Source organism: Acanthopagrus latus, chromosome 9, assembly GCF_904848185.1.
Source record: "Acanthopagrus latus isolate v.2019 chromosome 9, fAcaLat1.1, whole genome shotgun sequence".
NCBI lineage: Eukaryota > Metazoa > Chordata > Actinopteri > Spariformes > Sparidae > Acanthopagrus > Acanthopagrus latus.
This window is the reverse complement of record NC_051047.1, coordinates 27419770-27443164: the sequence shown is the minus strand read 5'-3', so window position 1 is coordinate 27443164 and position 23395 is coordinate 27419770. Positions and strand designations below refer to the sequence as shown.

The window sequence follows — 23395 nt, the reverse complement described above, 5'->3', positions numbered from 1 at the left end:
GTCCTCCCACAGGTCCATGTATTAGAATATTTGGTTGGCTGGGAAAGCGTGACATTATTCATAAAAGCAAGTGTGACAGCACAATCTGTGGCCCTCAGTCATATAAATGTTTATTCCAATCCTCTAAGTTCACAATCACAGCAATAATGTATCATGAATGGGATGCATTATTGCAGTGGGAACATTTGTGAAAGCGAAATCTCTGATGGCATAGCAGAGTTTTTCTTCCAATTTTCGGCCGGCTCAGCTTTTCACAGATGTGTTAATGTAGGCTGGACAGCTGCACTTTATGGCAGAATGGCGCAAGATGATCAGGATCATTTTCATCCCCGCTGACCGCTGAAGGAACACACGTGCTTTTCAGTTCGTCAAAAATAAAAACTTCATCGGGGCTGCCAAAGACAGAGAGAGTGAGGAAGAATTTTTATTTCTCTCCCGCAACAAAGGGCTTAGTCAGACTTGACTGTGAGCTGAGATTGAGTGTCTCACAGCTCTGATGCGCTCTCTACAGGGGAGGAAGTAAAGAGTCAGAGCTACACTGACACACACAGGCCACATTTTGTAAAGTTTTTAAATGTCTTGACTGTCCTGTGCCTGTGCTTAAATTCATATCACCTTCTTCGTGAATATTCATCATATGAAAAGTATCTAGTGGGTAGTACTGTTTACTCTGTCGATCATGGCACAGATGGCCACAAAAGGATTATCATATGTTTAAATATTTTCCTTTTAATACTAATGAGAACAAGGCTGCTTTATGATTAAATGTAAGACTTTCATGGAAGGATGATGCTGGAAACAACTGAGAGTTTTGTCACTGGTTAATATCTATTAACTCAATCACTCAGGCAGAAATGTTCACAAATGAGGTGATGTTTTAAAATCTCATGTTCAATTTCACAGAAACCAAAAGGAAATATTGGACATTTGATCACATGACAGTATAGCTTGTCTAAATCAATAGCTACACTGAGTTTAATTTGTGATATGATAGAATCAAAATAAACCAGAAAGATTGAATATTACATCAGGTTAAAGGGTTAAAAGTTACGTCATCAATATGACTATAATGCCATATTATGAGTGATTAAAAGGGTAAAATGTAATATAGCTTAAAAAGATGACAATTATACATCCTGTCTTTTATTTTGAAGGTCTCATGGTCGTAACAGGAAGTTTAATTATGAGAAATACTGCTCGCTCATTGGTCGAGGAAACAGGAAGTACTGAGTTTTGGTTGCTTGATGGAGTCCCGTCAGGAAAAGTTTGTGTAAAGTTGCAAGACAAGTGTGTAGTTGATAGCTCAAACTTTCTGCTTGTCAGTCTGCGTCAGGATAATAATGTTTAACATTTTATGTGAGCAGCTGAAGATCTTTCTACTCAAACAGTTCTTCACCTGTTTATCTTCGCTCATTAGCATACCGAGTGTCCGTTGTTAGCATTCATTAGCAAAGTGAACGGACTTTTAACCGCTGTATAGCTAACCCAGCTAACATATTCTGACGTGTAAACCGTGAAGTTTTATCAGAGAGTGTTACAAGTTGACACCACAGGATGAAGACAGCACTCTCAGTTCATCAGAGGATGGAGGGGAGACGTAGCTGTCATCAGGAGGCTGGCCGCCATCTTGTTCGTCGGGGCTGGTAAGCCTGCAGACTCATAACACCTGCACATTGTCCACACAATGATTTTTCCTAACACCCAAAAGAGCTTTACTACCATTTAATTATGTTTATTTTTTAATTTTAAAAGGGGATAATGAGACATTAGCTATGTTAAACATGTTTTTTTGTGTCTTTTTTGTTTTTGGTATATGTTATTGAGCCTAGAGTGGGGTAGTTTATAGTCCTAAAACCTGGAAATAAGTTGCATATTTTCACCTCCAGTTCTCTCGTCTCAAATTCAAAAGTTGTTTCGTTTTACAACATAAAAATACATAATTAAATGCCCCATATTTTAAGTATGAAACGCTAATGTATTAACAGCGGTTTCTAACAAGTATCTAACTGAGACTTCAGAGGTTGTTGGAGGTATTAAACATCATCATCTACTCACTAATCTTAACTAATCCGACTTTAGTTAAAAGCTTTTCTACCTCTAACTTAATAACTTGTACACTGATCAGTTTACAGAAAGCGTGTATTAATTGTGTATTATGTCTTTGCCCGTCTATAATCTTGAAGATGATCTTGCTGTACAAAATTAGATACAAAAAAGTATCATGAAATTTTTGTTTGCCACAGAGCTTTTGTTTGTGATATTTCAAAGTCCACTTCAAATATCCATTAGGTTATTTGCTGAGGGAACCAGAGCGATGCTAACTTCAGAGTTAGCCTAGAAAAATATGCATTATTAAATTGTTGTGTCAAACTTCAGTCTCTAAAAGCTACAGGGTGGGACTGATACTCCTTACGGTTATAGATGTGTGCTTTGTGCTAATGTTACCTGGTGAAAAGTCTGTTGCTTCTGTAAGCTGGGCTACGTCGTCAGGAAGTGTCGATTAAATAGCCCATGTGCAGAGTGGAGCTTTTTTCTTTCCTCAAACACCTTATCCATCTCTTGCATTCATCTCTCCTTGAGTGAAGAGACATATATCCCTATTTTCTTCCAAAGCTACTTGGTTTCCATAGCTCCCTTTCACTGCAGTATATTACAGGTGGGACACACTTACCACCAGAATAACCTTTGACCCCCAAAATATGACCCTGTGAAGATTGTTTTCAGCCATGTGTTGCACCAACATCTGACTCAATCCATCTTGACTGACAAAAACTGAAACACTAAATACTAATGACCAGATTCAATTTGATTTTGCTGCTGCACTAAGTACATTTACAATTCATAGATAAATATTATCACTCAACAAAATTTGATAACTTTGTTTTCTTTCCTGACTCAGATTAATTATACAAAACATAAATTACAAATAAATTATTATGTTTTAGTATAGATTAAGATTTTATTGATTGAGGAAATTCACAGCCTACCTGTAAATAAGCCCCAACTTTTAAAGCCACATTAATGCAATGCACATATTAATGCATGAATAAATTGTCAGAACATTATTATTCAATGGGCAATTCTGCATAATGAGTATGTTTCCTTTGTGTAAGTTAAGTATATTTTCATCCTAATATTTGTATTTATACTTCAGGCAAGGTTAAATGTTAGATTTCTTTCTTGCAACGCAGTATTTCTACACTGTAGTGTTGAAACTGACCCTTAAGTAACAGATCAGAGTACTTCTCCTATAACTGCCATTTTGTAATCTTCTCAGATCAGGCTCACTAAGGCCTTCACTGATGAAATAGTATGAATATACTTGAGAAACTTTGTAAAATCACAGGCAATTCTACTGCCTCCAGATTTTACCATACTGTATCTGCATTGCATGGATATTGTGTCGTGCTACAGAAAATGGCATTAAATGAGATCTTATTAAACTTAAACACAAAGATATTAAGTCTGAGAAGATGAAATTGACTTTTTGGTATCTATGTGGCGTCTCTCCTCAAATCTAGACAAACAATCTCCTATGGATGTTTGTCGCTTGTTGAGTCATCTGCTTCTTCAACGTCAGTGTGGCACAAACTGTTGAGAATCTGCACTCTGACAGGCCAGAAGGAAACATACAGTTAGTAACAGGACACACCTTCCTAATCATCATGACCCTAAAACACCATCAGCAGCAGTGTGTGCAAGTCATATAATAGAAATGGTTAACTGAGAAGCAGAAAAGGCACCATGAGTCAGACTGTCTGTCATCTAGGGAGTTGGAGCGCCTCTGTTTGGTGACACTGTGTTTTTCTATTACCTGCCACTGGGCCGCACCAACCTCCTCCACCCTTAAGTACACTTACACCCATCTGTCTGTTATTATTTGCTGTAAGTGAGTAGATTCTAAGATGCATTTTCACCCTCTGAACTGCTTTCCGCATCTAGCGATTAGTGTCCAGTGGCTCGAGAACAAAGATAATTTAGGTTTTCCTGAAATGGAACCAGCTTTTATTGTGGGGGTTTTTCAGCAATGGGGTACAAAACACAACTAAATGTTACTGTTCTAATGTTGTTGGAACACAAAATAATTTCTGAGGTTGTGGCGCCCTCCAGTGTGTGATACCGCTAAAATTATCCTTACATGGACATTGTAATGTGTTTTGTTTTAGCAATAAACGATGTGAAACTAGTCAATTAAATTTACTTTGGATATTCATTTTTAGAAAAGTGATGTTTTTCTTTATGGTTGGAATAGATTGTAACAGCTTGTGCTCATGGTGGTAAATTTAAAGTTCTCACATGGTCAGGTTACAGTACATCTTACATAATTTATTAGAAAGTGCAATGTTTTTTTCATGGAATGCAAAAAAAAGATGTTTTCAAGAGAATCATCAAAGTATTGTAAGACAAAATGACAAAAAAATAACAGCTATTGTGTTGAAAAAGTCATCAGTAGTAACACATAATTGGGAACCAAAAAACACAAAATAAAAAAAATACATTCAAAGATTATGTGAAAGCAAAGCCATTTCATCATATCATTTGTATCGTTAATGGACAATGCAAGATCAAGATACATACCAAAAAAGAGATTAAAACAAAACGTAATCACACATTCTTACGTAGTTGTGAAAGTACACTTTTTTTTTTCAGTGGTAGATGTATAATAGAAGATATGATACAGATCGTTTGATTTCATAGAACAAAATTGTTAAACTGCTTTTTTTAATCAAATTTTATCAGTTAACAACAAATAAGAGATCAGGAAAATCACAAGTTCTTACATAGTCAAAGTACACTATAGGTGCAGCACAACATGAAAATAGGTAACAGCTGAATTCACTTTAAAATGTTGGATAAGTTCATTGTAAAAAAAAGAAAACAAACAAATATTTTTTATGATTAAAAATGATTAAGAGAGACATTTATATGTAAGCAAAACATTCAAAGGTTATTTAAAGCAAATCTGTATCAATAATGAATGATTAAGGATCAACGATATGTATAAAGTAAAGATACAAAAAAAAGTATCTTATGGCTGTAAGATTATCACAGCTGTAAAAGTTTTTCACAAGTAAATGTTGTAAAGAATGCATAATGCAAATCATTTCATTTCACAGAGCAGTATCGTTCTGAATTATTGCATTCAGTTAAATCAGAACATGACAACTTGTAACAGCTGAGTTTGATTTCAAATGTCACAGAAGTGTGAAAAAAAGTTTCTATTTTCATTATTAAAAAATGATTAGATTTACAGGCTTGTGAGCTTTCATCACACATTTCACTGTAACATTGTAAGAAGATTTGATTTTAATGTTATACTTGACAAATGTTTTCCTTCCCATTAGCGCAGTAGTATCAGTAAGGTAATAAACAGCCAAGGGAACAGGCAAAAATGTAACAGAATGACATCCATTCAACTCAATCCCATTCCATACACAGGGCTGTATAAAACAGATGGATCCACATGATTAGCTGGAAATACAGCATGTTCAAATACGCTGCTTCATGATTTAGTTAATGTCAAGAGCAAGAGGGCCTTTCATCGAGAAACCGAGAAAGAATGACACCTTTGACCCGTGGGCATGACCACGAAGCTCACTTCGAAACACTGGAGCAACTTCGACCTTCAGATCTGGGATACAGTCTGCCAGTATCACATTGCCCATTACCCTGCCAGTGACCCTGCAAAGGAGCTCCGTCACCTTCTTCTCTTTCCAGATTATGCCATTTTCCCACATAGAGGAAATCTGCTCAACCCTGATGCAATTTTTGATTTCTCCAAGGGGTACCAGTCGTTCATAGCCCCACTTCTTCCCCAGGAAGAAATGGATTACGGGCCTCTTGCCATTGTACACTTCCTTCATCAGTGCATGATAATTGGTCCTCATCTGTGAGATGTAACTCCCCAGATTTCTATAGTCCGGACTGTCCAGGTGCTGCTGTGGCCACAACAGCACAACTGCAATGAAGTGCAGGGACAGACTATCACTTAATGAGACTGGCTCCTGCAGAACTTGGCTAAGGAGTTGCATTAGGTTCTGATACGGCAGAACGAGGGGTGATTCCAGTTTGAGACGACTCAACACAACATTGACATACAGGAAGTTGATTTTCTCCTTCACAGTCAGGTTATGACGATGTTCCAAAACAAAACCATACTGTCTGGCAATCCCTTCCATTTTTTCAGGTGGAATGCCATTTGAGAGAAAGCTCAGAATCCCAGAATAGGTATCAGCTTTTTGCATCTCCAGCTTTTGTCTTGTTTGGTGTAGTTTCAGCATTGTCTGCATGGTTTTGTTCCTCAAAAGATCTGCAGAATCTGTCTTGCAGAAAACTTCTGCATACTGTCTAAAACATCTGAAAAGCTCGTTTTGTGCTACTTGATCACGGATGTCTTTCATTCCAAATCTGATGCCCAAGTTCACATAGAAGTTGTCAAGGAAGTCAAAGTTAACCTTCATCCTGTATTTGAGGCTGTAAAGTAAATCCTCAAACTGTCTGAGACAGAAGTAGTAGGTTCTGTGTTTGTTGCACTGATCAGATTTCTCTACATCCTGAAGTTTAACATTTCCAGAGAGAACCTGACTCATTATGTCATGGCGGACATTGACAGAAGAAAATACTGGGGTCTTTGCCAGAACCTCAATGACAAGTACTCCAACCTGAATTTCTCCCAAGTACCCTGATGTATTGAAAGGGTTGCTTTCTGTCTTGATTTGTAATCGCTCAAGTGATTCCTGCTTTGCAAGACTCTGTGTTTCCTTGAATGCATCTATTGCTGACTGAGCCATTTTGAGAAGGTCGCTCAATTTTTCAGGACGGATGGTCTCTTCTTTGCTATTTGCAATGGCATTCTTGAGCTCATGCTTGATGACCTGTGCTGATGTGTCTGCCATATATGAGCTGTCCTTGGAAAGATCTCTGGCTTTCTTTGCCCAAACTTTTGCCTCTGAGAAGTCCCTCTTTTTTAGGTAATAGTACCTGGCTAACAACTGAGAGATAATGGCATCTTTTGGAAATCTTTTAGATGCATTTTGTAGCACCGTCTCTTCAAGTCCTGGGGTTTCCTTCGCAATCTGTTGAATCAATGGAGAGAAGACAGATTCCTCCTCTAATGAATGATATCTCTTCACCAAAATGTGGTGAACATCTTGCAGGAGTTTGTCTTTTCCTTGTGTGCTTTCATAAAGCTCATTTGTGGTCAACAGAAGGTCGGCAATGTCAGCTTTACGCACCTTGTGTGTTGTTGTAAGTTCCTGCAAACAGTGCTTTGCAATACTTGAATGGATCATTTTCACTGCTGTGAAAACTACCTTGCCCTCCACTGAGCAGCTGGAAATTAAAGTCGAAAATTTCCTGAATCCGTCTTTGACTTTGATGGTTCCACAAAATGGTTTTGGTTGAAGACCAAGAAACTCCTCACATAGAGAGACAGAGAGGGAGGCACCTTTGCAGTATATGTTCAACACAACTAAAACTGCCAGGAGTTGTGCATGCTTCTCATTGATGTCAAAGCTCTTCAGGGTCTTGCGGGCCACGCCCTCAACATACTCAGTGCTAAAGTTCTTCTTCATGATCATGAATCCATAGAATGTTTTTTGAGCATTCTTGTGTGTTTTCTCTATTTCCACAAGTTTTCTATCAAACTGTTCCTGCTCCTTCTCAGAGAGATCATTTCCAATGAATACTGTGTCTTCAGTTGCCTCAGTGTCTTCAGTGGACTCTGACGTCATGCAGTTCAGGAGGATTACTTGTGCAGACTTGGACTGAATGTCTTTCTCTGCACATTCTTTGTCAATGACTTGCTGCAAGTCAAAAACTTTTTCCTTATCGTCAAAGCCATCTATCATTAGCAAAACTGGGACCCGTGGTACTTGCTCCTCATGGTCATACATCAAAAGTTTGACCACTTGCTCAGCTACTTCGGTGAAGTCAGCATTGCAGTCTCTGAGGACAGCACAACGGAATCTGTCTCGAAGAGACCATAAAGTATGCATGGCCAGAGTTGTCCCACCACATCCAGGTACATGCCTGAGGTTCATTAACACGCAGGCTTTTCTCAGGGAGCACAAATCAGGTATGATTGTGTTCATGATGAAGTCAAACTTGTCTCGTTTGATAAATGGTGTGGATCCAGGCTGCTCTGAGAAATAGAAGTTCCACCATGATACTTTTCCTCCTTTGTAGAAATTCTCCTCTATTTCAATTTTGTCCTCGTTTCCTCCCTCACATTGGTTCACGCACAGGACCTCTAAGGTCTTCAGGCTACGCTCAACTTTTTTTTCAAGGAGGACTTTGCTTCCTCCACCACAGGGTAGGAAACGGCACAATCTACGGTTCTCTGACAAAAGACTAAGAATAGTTCCATTGACTTCAGCAAAACTGAGCTCGTAAATGCATCTTCGAGAGATGTCGATTCCGCACCGAGCATTGATTAGGTCTCTCCAGGAGGTAAATGCTCTTTCATTGTCACATACACAGAGAATTTGCTCTGTGCCTTTGAGCTCCTGAAAGAATGTACTGAATGTCTCAACAAGAGGGTCCATCTTCTCACTTACTGTTGACAAAAGTAAGAAGATGACAAGGAATCTCTTGTTTGGAAGCACATCTTTCCGACACAAAAATGAAATCACATCTCGGATGGAGGCTCCCTTTTCCATCAACCACTCATCTATTTCTGATGGTACCTCATGCTCAATACCTCCGTTGCAGAATACCCAGCTGGTATTACGAGTTAATTCTAACTTGTTTGCAATGTCCTCAACTCCTTCTGTGATTTTATACTTTGCTGGTAAATGGACACTTGCTGTACTCAGCTGTTCAAAGTGATGCTGTAATCCATGTTTAGCTGATTCTGGATCAAAGTCTAAAACAGCTGTTGGGTTGAGTTCAACAAGAAATCCCAGTGATTCCAACTGAACTGGATGTGATTTGTTAGTTATGATCACATACTGCTCAAAGTGTGACTTATCTAATGAGAGGGAACCACCAGTTATCATCTGACTTAATCTTGAGCCTTGAGTACTGCTTTTTATCACATTGAGGTGCTTCTCTTCAGATTGTTTTCGAAGTTGAGCTAATTGTGGTATACGATCAACAAACTGGCTGTATTCCACCATAGGTTTGGCACCTGTGGTTGGTGTGAGGAGATCCCTGCTGCTGCCTCCATCTCGGACAAAGAATTGTTTCTGTGGTTTTGTGTCAGGTTTGACTGTTTCTTTACCTTTCGCTTTTTTCTTGGCTTTTTTGGTGTCCATGTTGGAGGTGTGGTAGGTGTTTTCAGCACATATGGTTGAGTCAGGAACTATGTCCACTTCTATCACACATTTGTCAGATGATGTCATATTCTTATTGAGAACACCAACAAATCGAGGAGGTTTGATGCAAATTTGAGCAGTCTGTTTGTGTTTATGCTCAAAATAACCATCAATGGCAGATTTTAGTTCATTAGCATAAGCCTCCTTGTCCTCAACAACCACTCCCAACACTTGACCATGGATGAATTCTGGCTTGTCCCCAATTCCAAAATGTATGGTGCCGTTGGTACGGCTGTTGATGCAGGCAGCTGCAAAGCGAATTACCTCATAAGTGAACTTGTTCATTTTTGATTCATCTGTTGTATTGATGAAAGCTTTGTACTCGTGGCAGGGTTCAATGAAGTCTGAGGCACCAGATTCTGTGATATCAAGAATGCTGCTCTCCATGTATCGATATGGATCATGGTATCTACGAAATGGATACGGTTTACATGGTCTTCCAGGCTGATTTCTGCAGCTTGCTGGTTCCTCTCTCTTTAATTTCACTACCTCATCTCTGGCATGAATGACAAGTTTGGCTGGGCCAAAGGTAACACCCATTTCTTTTAGGTCTGTTGCATCTAAAAGCAAAAGACTACACCCATTAATGTCCTGCTTGAACAGTGTTTCTGCAACACTGTCATCCACCTTATCCAACTTCAGAGCCCATTGTCTCACTTGATGTTTACTCCAATCCTTGATGTCAGATGACAGATCCTCCTCCTGACTCTAAAATAAGTTAATAAGTAAATAAGTTATTTTTCCTCATCTTCCACTCAGATCACTGCACAATTAGTATTTCTTGATCACATTTAGTCTCAGATGTGGTAATGCATACAACTTCAATTTGGATAATAAACAGGCAGTGAACAAAGCTTACAAAGTTGTGTTGGTTTGATAATTGTTTTCATCTTTAAATCTATTGTCCTTAAGTCCATTTGAATCTACTTGCAGCCTAATGGGTTGTGTTATAGGAGCATCTTTCCTAAAAGTTGTCATTTACCTTCATTTCACCTTGATCTGCCATACCATCACTGGCTCTCACTTTGCACACGTCTGGGTGGCTAATGCTACAAAAGTAATTTAAAGAGAGAAATTAATAACAGAGGACTAGATACTATACTGCTTGAACTCAATACAGAAAATGTCATTTATTTCAACTTCACCTCAATTTTTCCTGATCGTCCATGATGGCTGGCTCACTTTGCACAACATCTTGATCAGTAATACTGCAAGATAAAGTATAAATGTTAATACATTGACAAATTAAAATGTCTGAGCACCTAAACTAGATATTGAACCTCAATACTTCCAATCATCAAAACAAAAGAAATTGCTTTAGGTCTTTGCTGTAGCAAACGTTTGGACTTGTTAGTCTTAAACGTATCTGATACTAGTAATGGAAAATGAGAAAATCCTTTTCTAACAACTCATCAGTGGCTTTTAGACCAGTTGCACTGAAACGTCATGACCTTCTATGGATATCTAAAAATGTTGGATGTTTACATGTTTTGTTCAGCAAGATAACCCTCAAAAATGACCACCACTTGAGGAACAATACTTTGATTTTTAATGCATAAATGCATTGTCAGAAGTAAAAAGCTAATGTTATGCTAAAACAAACTATGATATGGTTGCAACGTCCCAGTTTCACCACCACTAAGCTCTCTCATACACTATACTTAACACCATGTACTATTCATCAATCTACAAATTGGAAAGGAAACTCTTTCTGTGGAGGCCATGGTGGATAATAATTATCATCATCCCTGAAATATATCGTGCACCATATTCATGTCTGTGTCTAGAGTTCCCTGCATGACTGTTGGCACAACATAATGATGAGGGTAGATGGGACTGAGCTGCTACACCCATGCAATTGAGCTTGGTCATGGCAGAGAAGCAGTGGAGCTCACCTCGATTTCGAGTAAGGACTCTTATCCTTTCTTATTTTCATGTGATGGCCTGATCACATGGACATGAGAAATGTGGAAGAACCAGTATGGTTAGCCTAGACCTAAAAAAAAAAACCCAACTTCTGCCAGTACTGTCTGTGTCATGACAACTGTGAAACAAAGCCATCACTATAACTAGTTTTATACTCTAGCCTTGATGACACCATAAATACTGAGGTATGTCTATGTTTCGCTTGTTATCACAAATGATATGTCAGCCAAGAGAGACGCTTAATTGTCTCACAGTATAAAGTATTGACATACAGTATTACCCAATTGTAACTGGCACTGGAATATCACATTAAATTAAACAGATAAGAACCAATCCTAAACAGGTATTGAACAGTAATGTGTTACATGTGGAAGGACGTGTATGGTAAAGTGTTTTGTTTTTTCCTTTCTCTTTTCTTAGTATTTGTAGTAGTTTCTATGATGTAACAGGCAGAATTACACATACACATGTATGAATGAATACATGTGTGGATGAATGCAGCTGAAACAGTCCTAATTTTTCACAACACTTACCCTCACACTGTAATTTTATTCCCCATTTAATCAGTTTTGCAGAACCGGACTTTTGGTCAATGAGGAAATCACCAGTGTGGTTCCTGAATCTTCCTGGATAACAGAAGACTAAATACTATACTGCTTGCACTCAACACAGAAAATGGCATTTATTTCAAATTTACCTTAATTTTTCCTGATCCTCCATGATGGCTTGACCAGTAACCCTGCGAGATAAAGTATAAATGTGAAGACATTGACATATTAAAATGCCTGAGCACATAAACAAGATATCGAACCTCAATACTTCCACCAACCATCAAATCAAAGCAAATTGTTTTAGCAAACATTTAGACTTGTTAGTCTTTTTGTATCTGATACGAGTAAATTACAAATGAGAAAATCCTATTCTCACAACTCATCAGTGACCATTGGACCAATCAAACCAGTATGGTTAGCCTCGTCTAACCTTCTGCCAGTACTGTCTGTGCCACAACTGTGGAACAAAGCCCTCCCTATAACTAGTTTTATACTCTAGCCTTGATGGCACCATAAATACTGAGGTACGTCTATGCTTTGCTTGTTATCACAAACTATATGTCAGCCAAGAGAGACGCTTAATTGTCTCACTGATATACAGTATTATCCTACTGTATAGTTTTTTTTTCTTTCTCTTCTTAGTATTTGTAGTAGTTTCTATGATCTGACATGCTGAATTTACTATACATGTATGGATGAATGCAATTGAAACATTACTACAGTTTCACAACACTTCCCCAAACTGCAATTATATTTCCCATTGAATCTGTTTTAGAGTGAACCAGACTCTTGGACATATGAGGAAATCATCAGTGTGGTTCCTGAATGTGGTTTAATAAAACCAGGAAGAAGCTGCTCAGAACTGTCAAAACTGTTCAATTCACAATTCCATCATATTGAAGCAAACAGAACTATCAGAATGTGACTTTATATTTGATTAACAGCTCTTTTAATTGCTATAGATGTGCTAAGAATCAATGTTATGTTAGAATGGAACAATAAGTTATCTCTCACACAAACTGAAATCCTAAAGTAAGGTGTAAGACAATAACCAAACTGGAGGATGTGAGTGAAGCATTAAATGTTTTTTCATTTTAAATAACTTAGATTGTTCATTTTGTGATAAATTCATTTCCATCAACCAGTGCTCATTAAAGAAAAATTACAGGCTAGATAATACACACTTACCCCCTCTGGACAATTTCATCGAGACTCAGTGCTGCCAGCTGTCCTCCATGATGTTCAAGGCTCAGGTGTTCCAACAGGGATGATGTGACTGAACTTTCCAGGAGACAACTTTATGTGCTTGTTTGCAGAGAGGAGAGAGAAATCTGTTCTGTGACGGTGCTATGCGGAAGCTAGTAACTCCCTCAGTGGGCTGTCTATTCACAGGAAACGAAACCTAAGCAATGCTTTGTGTGTGTGTGTGTGTGTGTGTGTGTGTGTGTGTGTGTGTGTGTGTGTGTGTGTGTGTTGGTTGCTTTGTTTAAAAGAAACAATACCAGAGATGGCTGCCTTGTGGCTGAAGTCAGTGGGTATGACAGGGAACGATGATGACTAGCCTGTAATGTTCCAGGTACATCAGTCACATCACTTCGAGCTGCTGGGAGGAAATCTTCTTTACTGAATTGGTGTTCAGCTTTAATGCACTAAATGAGTAACATTCGCTGAATACTTTATGCTTCTTCCTTGCTTCAGCCAACCAACCCAATATATCACAGTATTACAGAAAGGTAGCAGTTATTTTGTGTAGTTCCATTCTCATTCGTTTTGTCAACATCCTGCTACTAATTAACATTCAGAAAATGTGTGAATAGATTCTGAATCGTGCAGACATTTGGGAGGGCCCAGCTATTTCCATGAGAGTGCTTGAGTGCAAAACTTTATCAGTGGCAAATTGGAAGGAAGGGAAAATTAAGATTTATAGCAGACCACACCTCGAGCTATTGCTCTCTGAACCTTGAATTTATGAGATACTGAGGTAGAGTGTCTGAGATGAACAGGACAACAGACTGCTTGATTGTTTACAGCTTTTACACAAGCTTTAGTTTTGGCCATAATTCTTTTAGAGTCACTGTTACAACAGGCACTTTCATATACTGTACCTGAACACAAAAGAAAACAGTTAAAATACTTTATTTTGAGCAAAATATAATCATCATACAGCCACAGCAGTCAAAATAATGTTCCAAACTTCACTTGTACTTAAATACTATAACTAATAGTTGTTTGCATCTTGTGTTACCATGGTTACAAGCCTGCTCGTGCATGGCAGGGCTACAGGGCTGCAGACAGGAAGAAGGACAGACCTGGGCACTGTGATCATTCAGATATTCTGGCTAAGTCCTCTTTTTTCTCAAAACTCCAGACTGCAGCTTTAAGTAACAGATCAGAGTACTTCTCCTGCAACTGCAGTTTTCTAATCTTCCCAGATCAGGCTCACTAAGGCCTTCACTGGTGAAATAGTATGAATATACTTACGCAACTTTGTAAAATCACAGGCAATTCTACTGCTTCTAGATTTTACCATACATGGTTCTGCATTGCATGAATATTGTGTCCTGTGATGTAGATAATGGCATCAAATGAGATCTTATGCGACTTAAAGAGAAGATGTTTATGATTTTTTTGGTATCTGTGTGGTGTCTCTCTTCAAATCTAGACAAACAATCTCCTATAGATATTTGTCACTTGTTGAGCCAATGTCAGTGTAGCACAAACTGTTGAGAACCTGCAGGGTTGTGTGTGTGCAAGTCCTGGAGGGAAGGGGAAAATCATTGAATTGTTTGAAAAGTTCAAATCTCAGATGGTAATGTGAGTCACTCTGTCATCAAGGGAGGTGGAGTTCTTCTATTTGGTGATACTGCAGCTTTCTATCACCTGCCACTAGGCTGCACCAAAAATGTATTTTCACTTCCGCTGAACTTCTTTTTGCATCTCAGCCTTGGGCCTGAACATATCTTTTGATCAGCAGGACATCAAATCGTAATACTCATAATGATCATGGGCCATATATTCATCTGTGTTGTGTGAAAACTGCCATTTTGTTCATGTGCAGTGATTCAATTCATACAATAAGTGTCTTGTGGCTGGAAATCCAAAGTGACTTAGGTTTGCTTTATCAAGATTTTTCTTAAATTAAACCAGCAATTATCATCTTGTTTTTAGGAGTTGGACACTGGAGCGCAACTATAACTATGTATTGTGTCTATTAAACTGGGCAGTCAGTAGAACACATTATGAAGGGGTTTTTTATCATTTCTGAACCTTTGGCACCCTCAAGTGTGTGGTGCAAGTAAAAAAATAAAATGAAATGTTATTTATAAAGCCCAAAATCACAATCACATTGCATTAGTGAACTGTACAATCTGTACAGTGAACAATCCCAAAAGAAATTCCCTTTTAACATGGGAAAATAAACATCAACAGATGTTGCTTGAACAGAACAACAATATCAAAGTTGAAAAGACATTTTATTTGTAGTGTTGACATCATTTTCAATTACAATGTCAAAACAGAATCTGATGGGTGGGCCAAAATGAACAAAAGAAGGGCAGCCACCCAGACCAGCCCACAGGGGGCCGTCGGACTGAGGGATGACCCTCTACCCTAACACAATATCAAGAAACTAAACCTAACAGAAACAAAGCCGCGAAAATAGGACTACCGAACCCATCAGATAACCTCAAAATAAAACAATCTCATAATTTTGATACAAGACATTGATAAGCTGGTCTCTGTCAAGGTTCAGTTATGAGTCAGAACAAATCAAGAAAAAAAGCTTCTGTACATGGGACCCCTGCTCTACCTACTGAGCTAAACAGCACCCAATATTTCTGCTTTTTAACCTGTAAAGCACTATATGAAATGATTAATTATTATTATTATCATCATTATTATTAATATTAGACAAATTGCATTTCCTGCGAAAATACAGTGTGAATGCTGAAGGCCAAAGGGAGATCTGCTGAATGTACTGCTGAAAAAGTTGAAAAGTTAAAGGCAGAAAGAGCATAAAAAGCTGAACACGTTGATATCTGAACAGTTTCTGTGGCAGAACGTGAAGCAGAATGTATAAAAAAGCTGCAAAGGTACAAAGATGAATATTTTTAAAAGATGAAAAGGCAGATAAGCTGAGGAGGGCTGAAAGAGTTTAAAAAGTTGAACACTTTAATATCTGAACATGAAGCAGAATGGTTGAAGGAGTTGAAAAGGCAGAAAGATGAATATGTGAAAAGGCTAAAAAGGTGTAGAGCAAGAGGGCAGAAAGAGGTTAAAAATGTGAAAAAAGACTGGAACGGTGGAAAGTTAAAAGGAGAAAGAACTTAAAGGTGAAAAAACACTGAATCAGTTGAAAGTTAAAGGCAGAAAGAGCTTAAAATGGCTGCATCATCTATGTGAAGTAAAAGATGTGGGATTCAAATCCAGCTGAAGAGAGAATTCTCTCTCCAGTGTTCCAGCTGCTCTCACTCACTCTAGCTGACACAATACACACGCATTCTACAGATACACACGCTGTCCCCTAAGAATGAATGGGAAAATGCCTCCCAAACCCCTGCGATTTTAGAAAAAACGTTAATAGTTAGGGTCAAAATATCTATATGGTGAGTGAGAGGAGATATTGCCGAACTCGGTCATCTGGTTTTTATTTCTGGAAAGTGAGAAATGAGGGCACAAACGCGAGAGACAAATCAGGTACCGTCTGCTGTCCTCTAGAACTTAAGGCTCAAAATTAACATTGGGGCTTATGGGGCAGCTACTTCACTTCTTGTCGCTCCAGGGCTTCCACATCCAAAACTGTAACTCATACATCTAAAATGAGACCATCATCTGAAAGCCAACAAGTTTTCCTACATTTCTATGTAAACATTGTCTATGTTGAGTAAAAGGTTTGGGATCTAAATCAAGCTGAAGATAATTTTTTTCTTGATCAGCTTCAGCCGCTCTACACTCTGGCGATGATGTCACGCACTCTAGCCGACGCGATACACACCCATTATAAAGTCAGAAGACAGGCTAAAAGTTCTTCAAACTAAAACTGTGATTAGTCCAAAATCGTACAATATCTTTAAAAACTGAACACAAGCCCAATAGTTCAAGGTTTTGTGACTCTTTTAAAGTTGGAATGGTGTCTCTAGCTCAAAGCAGGAGGGAGAAGAAGAGGTTGAAAGTCGAGGATTTTTGACGAGGATTTGAAGCTTTTCCCATTTGCGGCAATGTTACATTTTTTTTTTATAAAAAGCTGAATTTATGAAAATGTTGAAAAGTTGAAAAGCTGAAAAGCACAAGGCTGAAAGAGCTTAAAAAGCTGAACATTTAACAGCTGAACGTTTCAATAGCCGAACGTATGCTGAAGTTAAAATTTTGCATAAAAAGCTTAATATTTCCAAAATTATGAAAGGTAGAAGAAAGAAAAATACAAGCACTCATCCTTAAAAAGCTGCACATTTTGATACTTGAATGGTTTCAATAGCTCAAGAACTGTAGGAGAAGAAGCATGCCGAAAAACGTACGGAAGAAGAATAAAAACTTTAATAATATTAATTAGTGTGAATGCTGTGTCAGCATTCACACCAATTAATATTATTATTACTTGTGAGAGCTGGACCCATTAGTGGGGCTTTCAAGGGGGATTACTTTTGCTGACATACCCTGAATTCCTTTTTTCACACATTCTTTGTCAATGGCCTGCTGCAAGTCAACGGCTTTATGGTTGCCTTTAAAGTCATATATCATCAGCAAAACTGGGACCCGTGGTACTTGCTCCTCATGGCCATACATTAAAAGTGTGACTACTTGCTCAGCTACTTCAGTGAAGTCAGCATTGCAGTCTCTGAGGACAGCACAACGGAATGTGTCCCTGAGAATCCATGAAGTAAACATGGCCACATCAGTCCCACCAGAGTCAAGATTTTCTTGTTGCTTAATGCAGAAGACCTCTAAGGTGTTCAGGCTTTGATTCACTGACTCTTCAAGGATGACTTTGCTTCCTCCACCACAGGTTAGGAAATTCTTAGATAAAAGATGCTTTGAAAAAAGACTAAGAATAGTGCCATTTACTTCTGCAAGACTGAGCTCATATATGCATCTGGAAGAAATGTCGATTCCGCACCGAGCATCGATTAGGTCTCTCCAGGAGATAAATGCATTCTCATTGTCACATACACAAAGAATTTGTTCTGTGCCTTTGAGCTCCTGATAGAATGTACTGAATGTCTTAACAAGAGGGTCCATCTCGTCACTCACTGTTGACAAAAGTAAGAAGATGACAAGAAATCTCTTGTTTGGAAGCACATCTTTCCGACACAAAAATGACATCTTATCTCGGTTGGAGGCTCCCTTGTCCATCAACCACTCATCTATTTCTGATGGTACCTCATGCTCAATACCTCTGTTGCAGAATACCCAGCTGGTGTTACGAGTTAATTCTAACTTGTTTGCAATGTCCTCAACTCCTTCTGTGATTTTATACTTTGCTGGTAAATGGACACTCAGTCTACTCAGCTGTTTAAAGTGGTGCTGTAATCCATGTTTAGCTGATTCTGGATCAAAGTCTAAAACAGCTGTTGGGTTGAGTTCAACAAGAAATCCCAGTGATTCCAACTGAACTGGATGTGATTTGTTAGTTATGATCACATACTGCTCAAAGTGTGACTTATCTAATGAGAGGGAACCACCAGTTATCATCTGACTTAATCTTGAGCCTTGAGTACTGCTTTTTATCACATTGGGGTGCTTCTCTTCAGATTGTTTTCGAAGTTGAGCTAATTGTGGTATACGATCAACAAACTGGCCGTATTCCACCATAGGTTTGGCACCTGTGGTTGGTGCGAGGAGATCCCTGCTGCTGCCTCCATCTCGGACAAAGAATTGTTTCTGTGGTTTTGTTTCAGGTTTGACTGTTTCTTTACCTTTCGCTTTTTTCTTGGCTTTTTTTGTTTCCATGTTGAAAGTTTGGAAGATGTTTTCTCCACAGATCTTTGATTCAGGAACTATGTCCACTTCTATCACACATTTGTCAGATGATGTCGTATTCTTATTGAGAACACCGACAAATCGAGCAGGTTTGATGCACATTTTAGCAATCTGCTTGTGTTTATACGCAAAACAACGATCAATGGCAAGTTTGAGCTCTTTAACGTAAGCCTCTCTGTCCTCAACAACAACCACTCCCAACACTTGACCATGGATGAAGTCTGGCTTGTCCCCTATTCCAAAATGTATGGTGCCGTTGGTACGGCTGTTCATGCAGGCAGCTGCAAAGCGAATTACCTCATAAGTGAACTTTTTCATTTTTGTTTCCTCTGTTACATTGGTGAAAGCTTTGTACTCATGGCAGGGTTCAATGAAGTCTGAGGCACCAGATTCTGTGATATCAAGAATATTGTTCTCTATGTATCTATTTGTAGGTTGATACTTTCCAAATGGATAAGGCTTGCATCGTCGTCCAGGCTGTTTTCTGGATCTTACTGGGTGTTTAGACCAATCCATGGTGCCAGGTGATGGATCCTCCTCCTGACTCTAAAAATAAAGGAGTGCTATTGTTATTTCCTCATTTTAAACTCAAATTACTGCACACTTTGTTGATCATAGTAAGTGATGAAATATTATGTGGTAATGCACAACAACTTAAAAATGGTTTAATACCAGCCTATTCTCTCTCCCAACATGTCAAGTACATTAGCATCGTCAGTGGCCTACAGACCTGCAGTGTTTCCAGGGGCATGTCCAGGCAATTCTACTTGAACTGTCATATGCTTCAAACAAATGTGTAGTGTTCACTAATTAAGCTTCAGTCACGCTATCATGAGCTAACACACTTCTATTGACTTGTGTTAAGCTGCTGAAATACAATCACACAGATCCCAATCAGCAATGCCACAGAACACAACCCACATTTGGTAAACAAGACCCTTACCGGAAATTAACATTATAAGAAATGAGCATGTAAATGCACTTTTATCTACAGATTTTCAGAATGTTTCAAATTTGAGTCCCATTAGAAGTAAGTGACCATTTTATACTCAAAACCAGAATTTCCTCTATTAAAATGGACGAGTGCCTCAACCCTAATTTGTTTGTCTTCCCAAACACCTCTAGATGGACTCCTGAGTGTGAAACCTCTCACTGGCTGCATGCTAATGTAACCGGGTCAACCTGTGTTTAATGAAATATGTATATAATTACACAAAATCTGTTTCTGCCTGACAAGAAAATGCCTCCAAATCCAGTGCAGACTGTTTGTGTAGCTCAGAGCTCCTCCTTTTTGATTTCTTCTTCTGTGGTCCCCACTATAAATGCTTCCTGCCCCCCCACCTCTGCCCTTTTGTACAGATCTCATGTGGGAGAGGTGGGTGACCTATTTCATTCAGTTGATAATCCTGAACCATCCTAACATTTCTCTTTGTTTATTATATGTATTTCTGGTCTCAATGTTATCGTTATGTCTGTTCCTGTCTAATAATGCATACAGGTTAACAGAGCTGCATTTCAAAATAGTAGTTTTAACAGTTGAAAACCGCTAGCTTGACGCTACGACAAACTGAACTAACTTCCGGGTTTGTCGATATCTTTTTCTGCATTTTATTTGTGTAGGAGCTCGGGTGGACGGCACGATTTACATGGAGGTTGTCTGTTATCTGTTTTGTCAGAATAAACGAAGATTGTCTCCAAAGAGGTCCCGGTGTCACAGCATCATTCAAACCAACACAACACAGAAGCACACCGGTCACACTACCTCATAGTCCAGTCAGCAGATACGACTGACAGTGTGGCTGATGGCGCTTTAGATTCAGGCCTGTGAGCCAAGTTCTGATTCATTTCTATTGGTGTGAACCCGCCTGTGTGGGTGCATGTAATGTGCTCTGTAAATAACAGGAAACAGACTGCACCTTTTACTTTAGACCAGATTTTTGTTGGTCTATGGCACTATCACTTTCTGCTGCCACAAGAAAGCCATCAGTAAACCTGACCACACCTCAATCCACAGGGCACACAGATAGACGCAAGTACATTTGCTACTACACAGCAAGGGCGCTGGATGTGAAAGTGCTGAGCTTAAGATAGAGCCCTCAAAGTCTCTTTGTGAAAATCAAATGTTTTCACATCAAAGAAGACAAAGAAAGGCAATAAAAAGCAGTTCTGAGGCTGCAGTTAATCATACTGATGGGCTGGTAGAAATTTAGTGTGATGCTGAAATGAAAAAGGGTACGGTGAGTAGGTAAATCTTTGTATTAGGACTGGGCGATAAATCAGTGAAACTGATGAATTTGTTTTTTTAGGATGACTTTAAAAAGTGAAAATCAATTTTCTCTTTAACATGCTCTGCCATCGCTTCCCATGGGCTCCCATAGTTTATAGTGGGCACTGCCCTCCCCTGCATTTACTTTCCACAGAGAAACAAACACAACAACATGGCAGCAAGACAAGAGTTTGTTCCTAAAATAATTTCATATCTTCAGAGACACAAAATCCTGTTTGTAAACAAAAGGCACCTTTTGCAAAAAAGTCATGTTCAAAGTAATCTGGTTTTATAAAAACATGTAATCTGACATGTTAAATTTATGTTTACAAAAGCATTTTATCATAAAGGGACAAATTCAAGTGAGTTCAAAGGTGCACTGTTTTACATTTTTTATTTCTTTGTCATTTGTAGTTTGTTTTGAGTAAGGAAAAAAAATCTACTGAAATCATAAATCGAGTTTAGTGTGAAAAAGGGTACATTTTTTAGGCCATATTGCCCAGCACTACTTTGTATTGAAGAGTAAATCTAAGTGGACAACCCTATCACATTATCCTGATAGACTTGTCTACAAAATTCAGCTGAACTAAATAGCGATTCTGTAGTTTTAACATGGCATATTTCCTCAACGGCAGAATCATTTACCATCATCTACAAGAGTTAAAACAGAATCAATCCAAGCCAGTCATTCTAGACAGAGAGCCAGTTAGCTTGTTTGAGATATGCACAGAGCGCTCAAGTTTCGTTTTGTAATTATTTCGATTGGGATTTTTATTGTAGCATTATCAGAGATAAAATATGGTGCATCCCCTGGAAGCATGCATGGTGAGTCCTTGCCAGTAAGCTTTACTCTGAAAGTCTAACCGCATGTGGGACTCCTAATAAACATGTTTATTATTCAAGTTTTTAAGTTTTGTTTTTACATAGTAATCAGCACTGATGATGTCCTGTTTATACATACATGGTAGCATCATAAAAGGGCCCTGACGAGTCTTCACCAGTTTTGTATTGTTTCCCAGAAAGTTACAAACTCCCACATATGTTAAATACTCTACAATCTGGCTTTTACCATCGGTTGGCCGGATACTGCTGTATAGGTAAGACATGGAGCAACAAATGCACAATTAAAACCCTTCATCATCGATTTACACTTCATGGGAATTTTAAGGCCACTGACCAAGCTGCTATATTTGATGAGTTGGGAGTTAGAGTGCTTTGTTTAATAGAAAGTACGAATTTCAGAAAAAAAAGGTTTAATGGATTGTGCTCTGCAGATTATTTCAGCTGTTATTTACCATAACTGTTCTACCATGATCTGCCATAACAGCGTTGGTTCCTTCTGCACAAATGTAGTAAATCACGGCTGCTGCAAAAAGAAGTATTTGAAAATGAAATTAGCAATAAAGGACAAGATGCTTTACTGCCAACACATAAAACACAAAATGTCACATGTTATTATTCATTATTATTTTTTCTATTTATTTTCTTTGTATTATTTGTATTATTTTGTTTTCACACACACGCAGCTGGCCAACTGTTGTGTTCATGGAGAAGCATCCATCCTACAGAAAACAACTTTAACTCACCACGTGTTTCTGATGAAAATAAATCACAGCGACCATCAGCCCTCCAGACCGAGACTTCAGTGAACTTTCCCCCTGAAAACAGCCTCCGTCTTCGCGAGTGTGTCAGACAGCTTCCAGTTTACTGGTGACGAGTCTGTAATTCAGAGTGAAAAACGTAACTTCGTCATTTTCCGGGTTGTTTGATGCGGCAGGATCTCAATCACGACACATTATAACAGCATGCATCTGATTATAAACTCTCCGCGGGGAAACACTGAACCTCGGTCCCTTCCTTCGTGTCAGACTTAACTTTGTGTCTTGAGTTGTCGTGAAAGTTAAACCACCGCTGCTGATCATCCAAATAAAGGCGCCAGTGGGGATTGAGGCAGTGACGTGGCTGCAGCCTGCGGGAAGGCGGGGCTTGACGGTGCAGCCGAGCCGTGACTTCAGTCCAAACCCTCCCCGGTTTGTCCCGGTCTCTGTGTTAGCATTAGCCCCAGTTAGCACAACAGTAGAACAGCTGGCGTTTCTCGCTTGTTATATCGCTCCGAGCCGGGACTGCAGCGCTCCGGGTCCGAACAGCTGACCTGTTGAGTTTACTCGCTTCGACTCAAATAAGTCATTGTGAGAGTTGAGTTTATAGAGGAGACAGTGAGTGTAATTACATTCATGTCCTTCATTTCCATAATCCTGCCTCATATAGAATCATACAGAATGTGGTAGTAAATTTTATTGTTTATTCTAATATATATATAGATAGATAGATAGATAGATAGATAGATAGATATACTGTAC

At 38.8% G+C, this 23395-nt stretch overlaps 2 protein-coding genes and 1 long non-coding RNA gene across 3 annotated transcripts; 1 reads left to right on the top strand and 2 right to left on the bottom strand.

Moving 5' to 3' along the window:
- The first annotated feature begins 1160 nt into the window (after positions 1 to 1160).
- LOC119025855 lies at positions 1161 to 20471 on the top strand. The gene is made up of 2 exons (XR_005076938.1): positions 1161 to 1643; positions 19204 to 20471. It is a non-coding gene; the product is annotated as an uncharacterized LOC119025855 (long non-coding RNA).
- Positions 4629 to 13404, bottom strand: LOC119025851 (sterile alpha motif domain-containing protein 9-like). Its single transcript, XM_037109858.1, has 5 exons — positions 12983 to 13404; positions 11941 to 11982; positions 10463 to 10525; positions 10300 to 10366; positions 4629 to 10025 (listed from the first exon to the last, which is right to left on the bottom strand). The coding sequence occupies exons 2-5, from the start codon at positions 11961 to 11963 to the stop codon at positions 5511 to 5513; spliced, it is 4668 nt and encodes a 1555-aa protein (XP_036965753.1). The 5' UTR covers positions 11964 to 11982; positions 12983 to 13404; the 3' UTR covers positions 4629 to 5510.
- Positions 17285 to 23212, bottom strand: LOC119025852 (sterile alpha motif domain-containing protein 9-like). The gene is made up of 3 exons (XM_037109859.1): positions 22622 to 23212; positions 22331 to 22401; positions 17285 to 19315 (listed from the first exon to the last, which is right to left on the bottom strand). Exons 2-3 carry the CDS (start codon positions 22355 to 22357, stop codon positions 17384 to 17386), a joined length of 1959 nt encoding a protein of 652 aa, XP_036965754.1. The 5' UTR covers positions 22358 to 22401; positions 22622 to 23212; the 3' UTR covers positions 17285 to 17383.
- Between the last annotated feature and the right edge of the window lie 183 nt (positions 23213 to 23395).

What these genes read in the sequence shown, in the direction of transcription:
- LOC119025851 (XM_037109858.1), bottom strand. Translation starts at nt 11,963, where the DNA reads ATGGAGGATCAGGAAAAATTAAG. An exon ending in GAGGATCAGGAAAAATTAAG is followed by an intron (nt 10,526 to 11,940) that starts GTAAATTTGAAA and finishes TTTATCTTGCAG; the next exon opens with TATTACTGATCAAGATGTTG. An exon ending in GACGATCAGGAAAAATTGAG is followed by an intron (nt 10,367 to 10,462) that starts GTGAAGTTGAAA and finishes TTACTTTTGTAG; the next exon opens with CATTAGCCACCCAGACGTGT.
- LOC119025852 (XM_037109859.1), bottom strand. Translation starts at nt 22,357, where the DNA reads ATGGCAGATCATGGTAGAACAGTTATG. An exon ending in ATCATGGTAGAACAGTTATG is followed by an intron (nt 19,316 to 22,330) that starts GTAAATAACAGC and finishes CTTTATTTTTAG; the next exon opens with AGTCAGGAGGAGGATCCATC.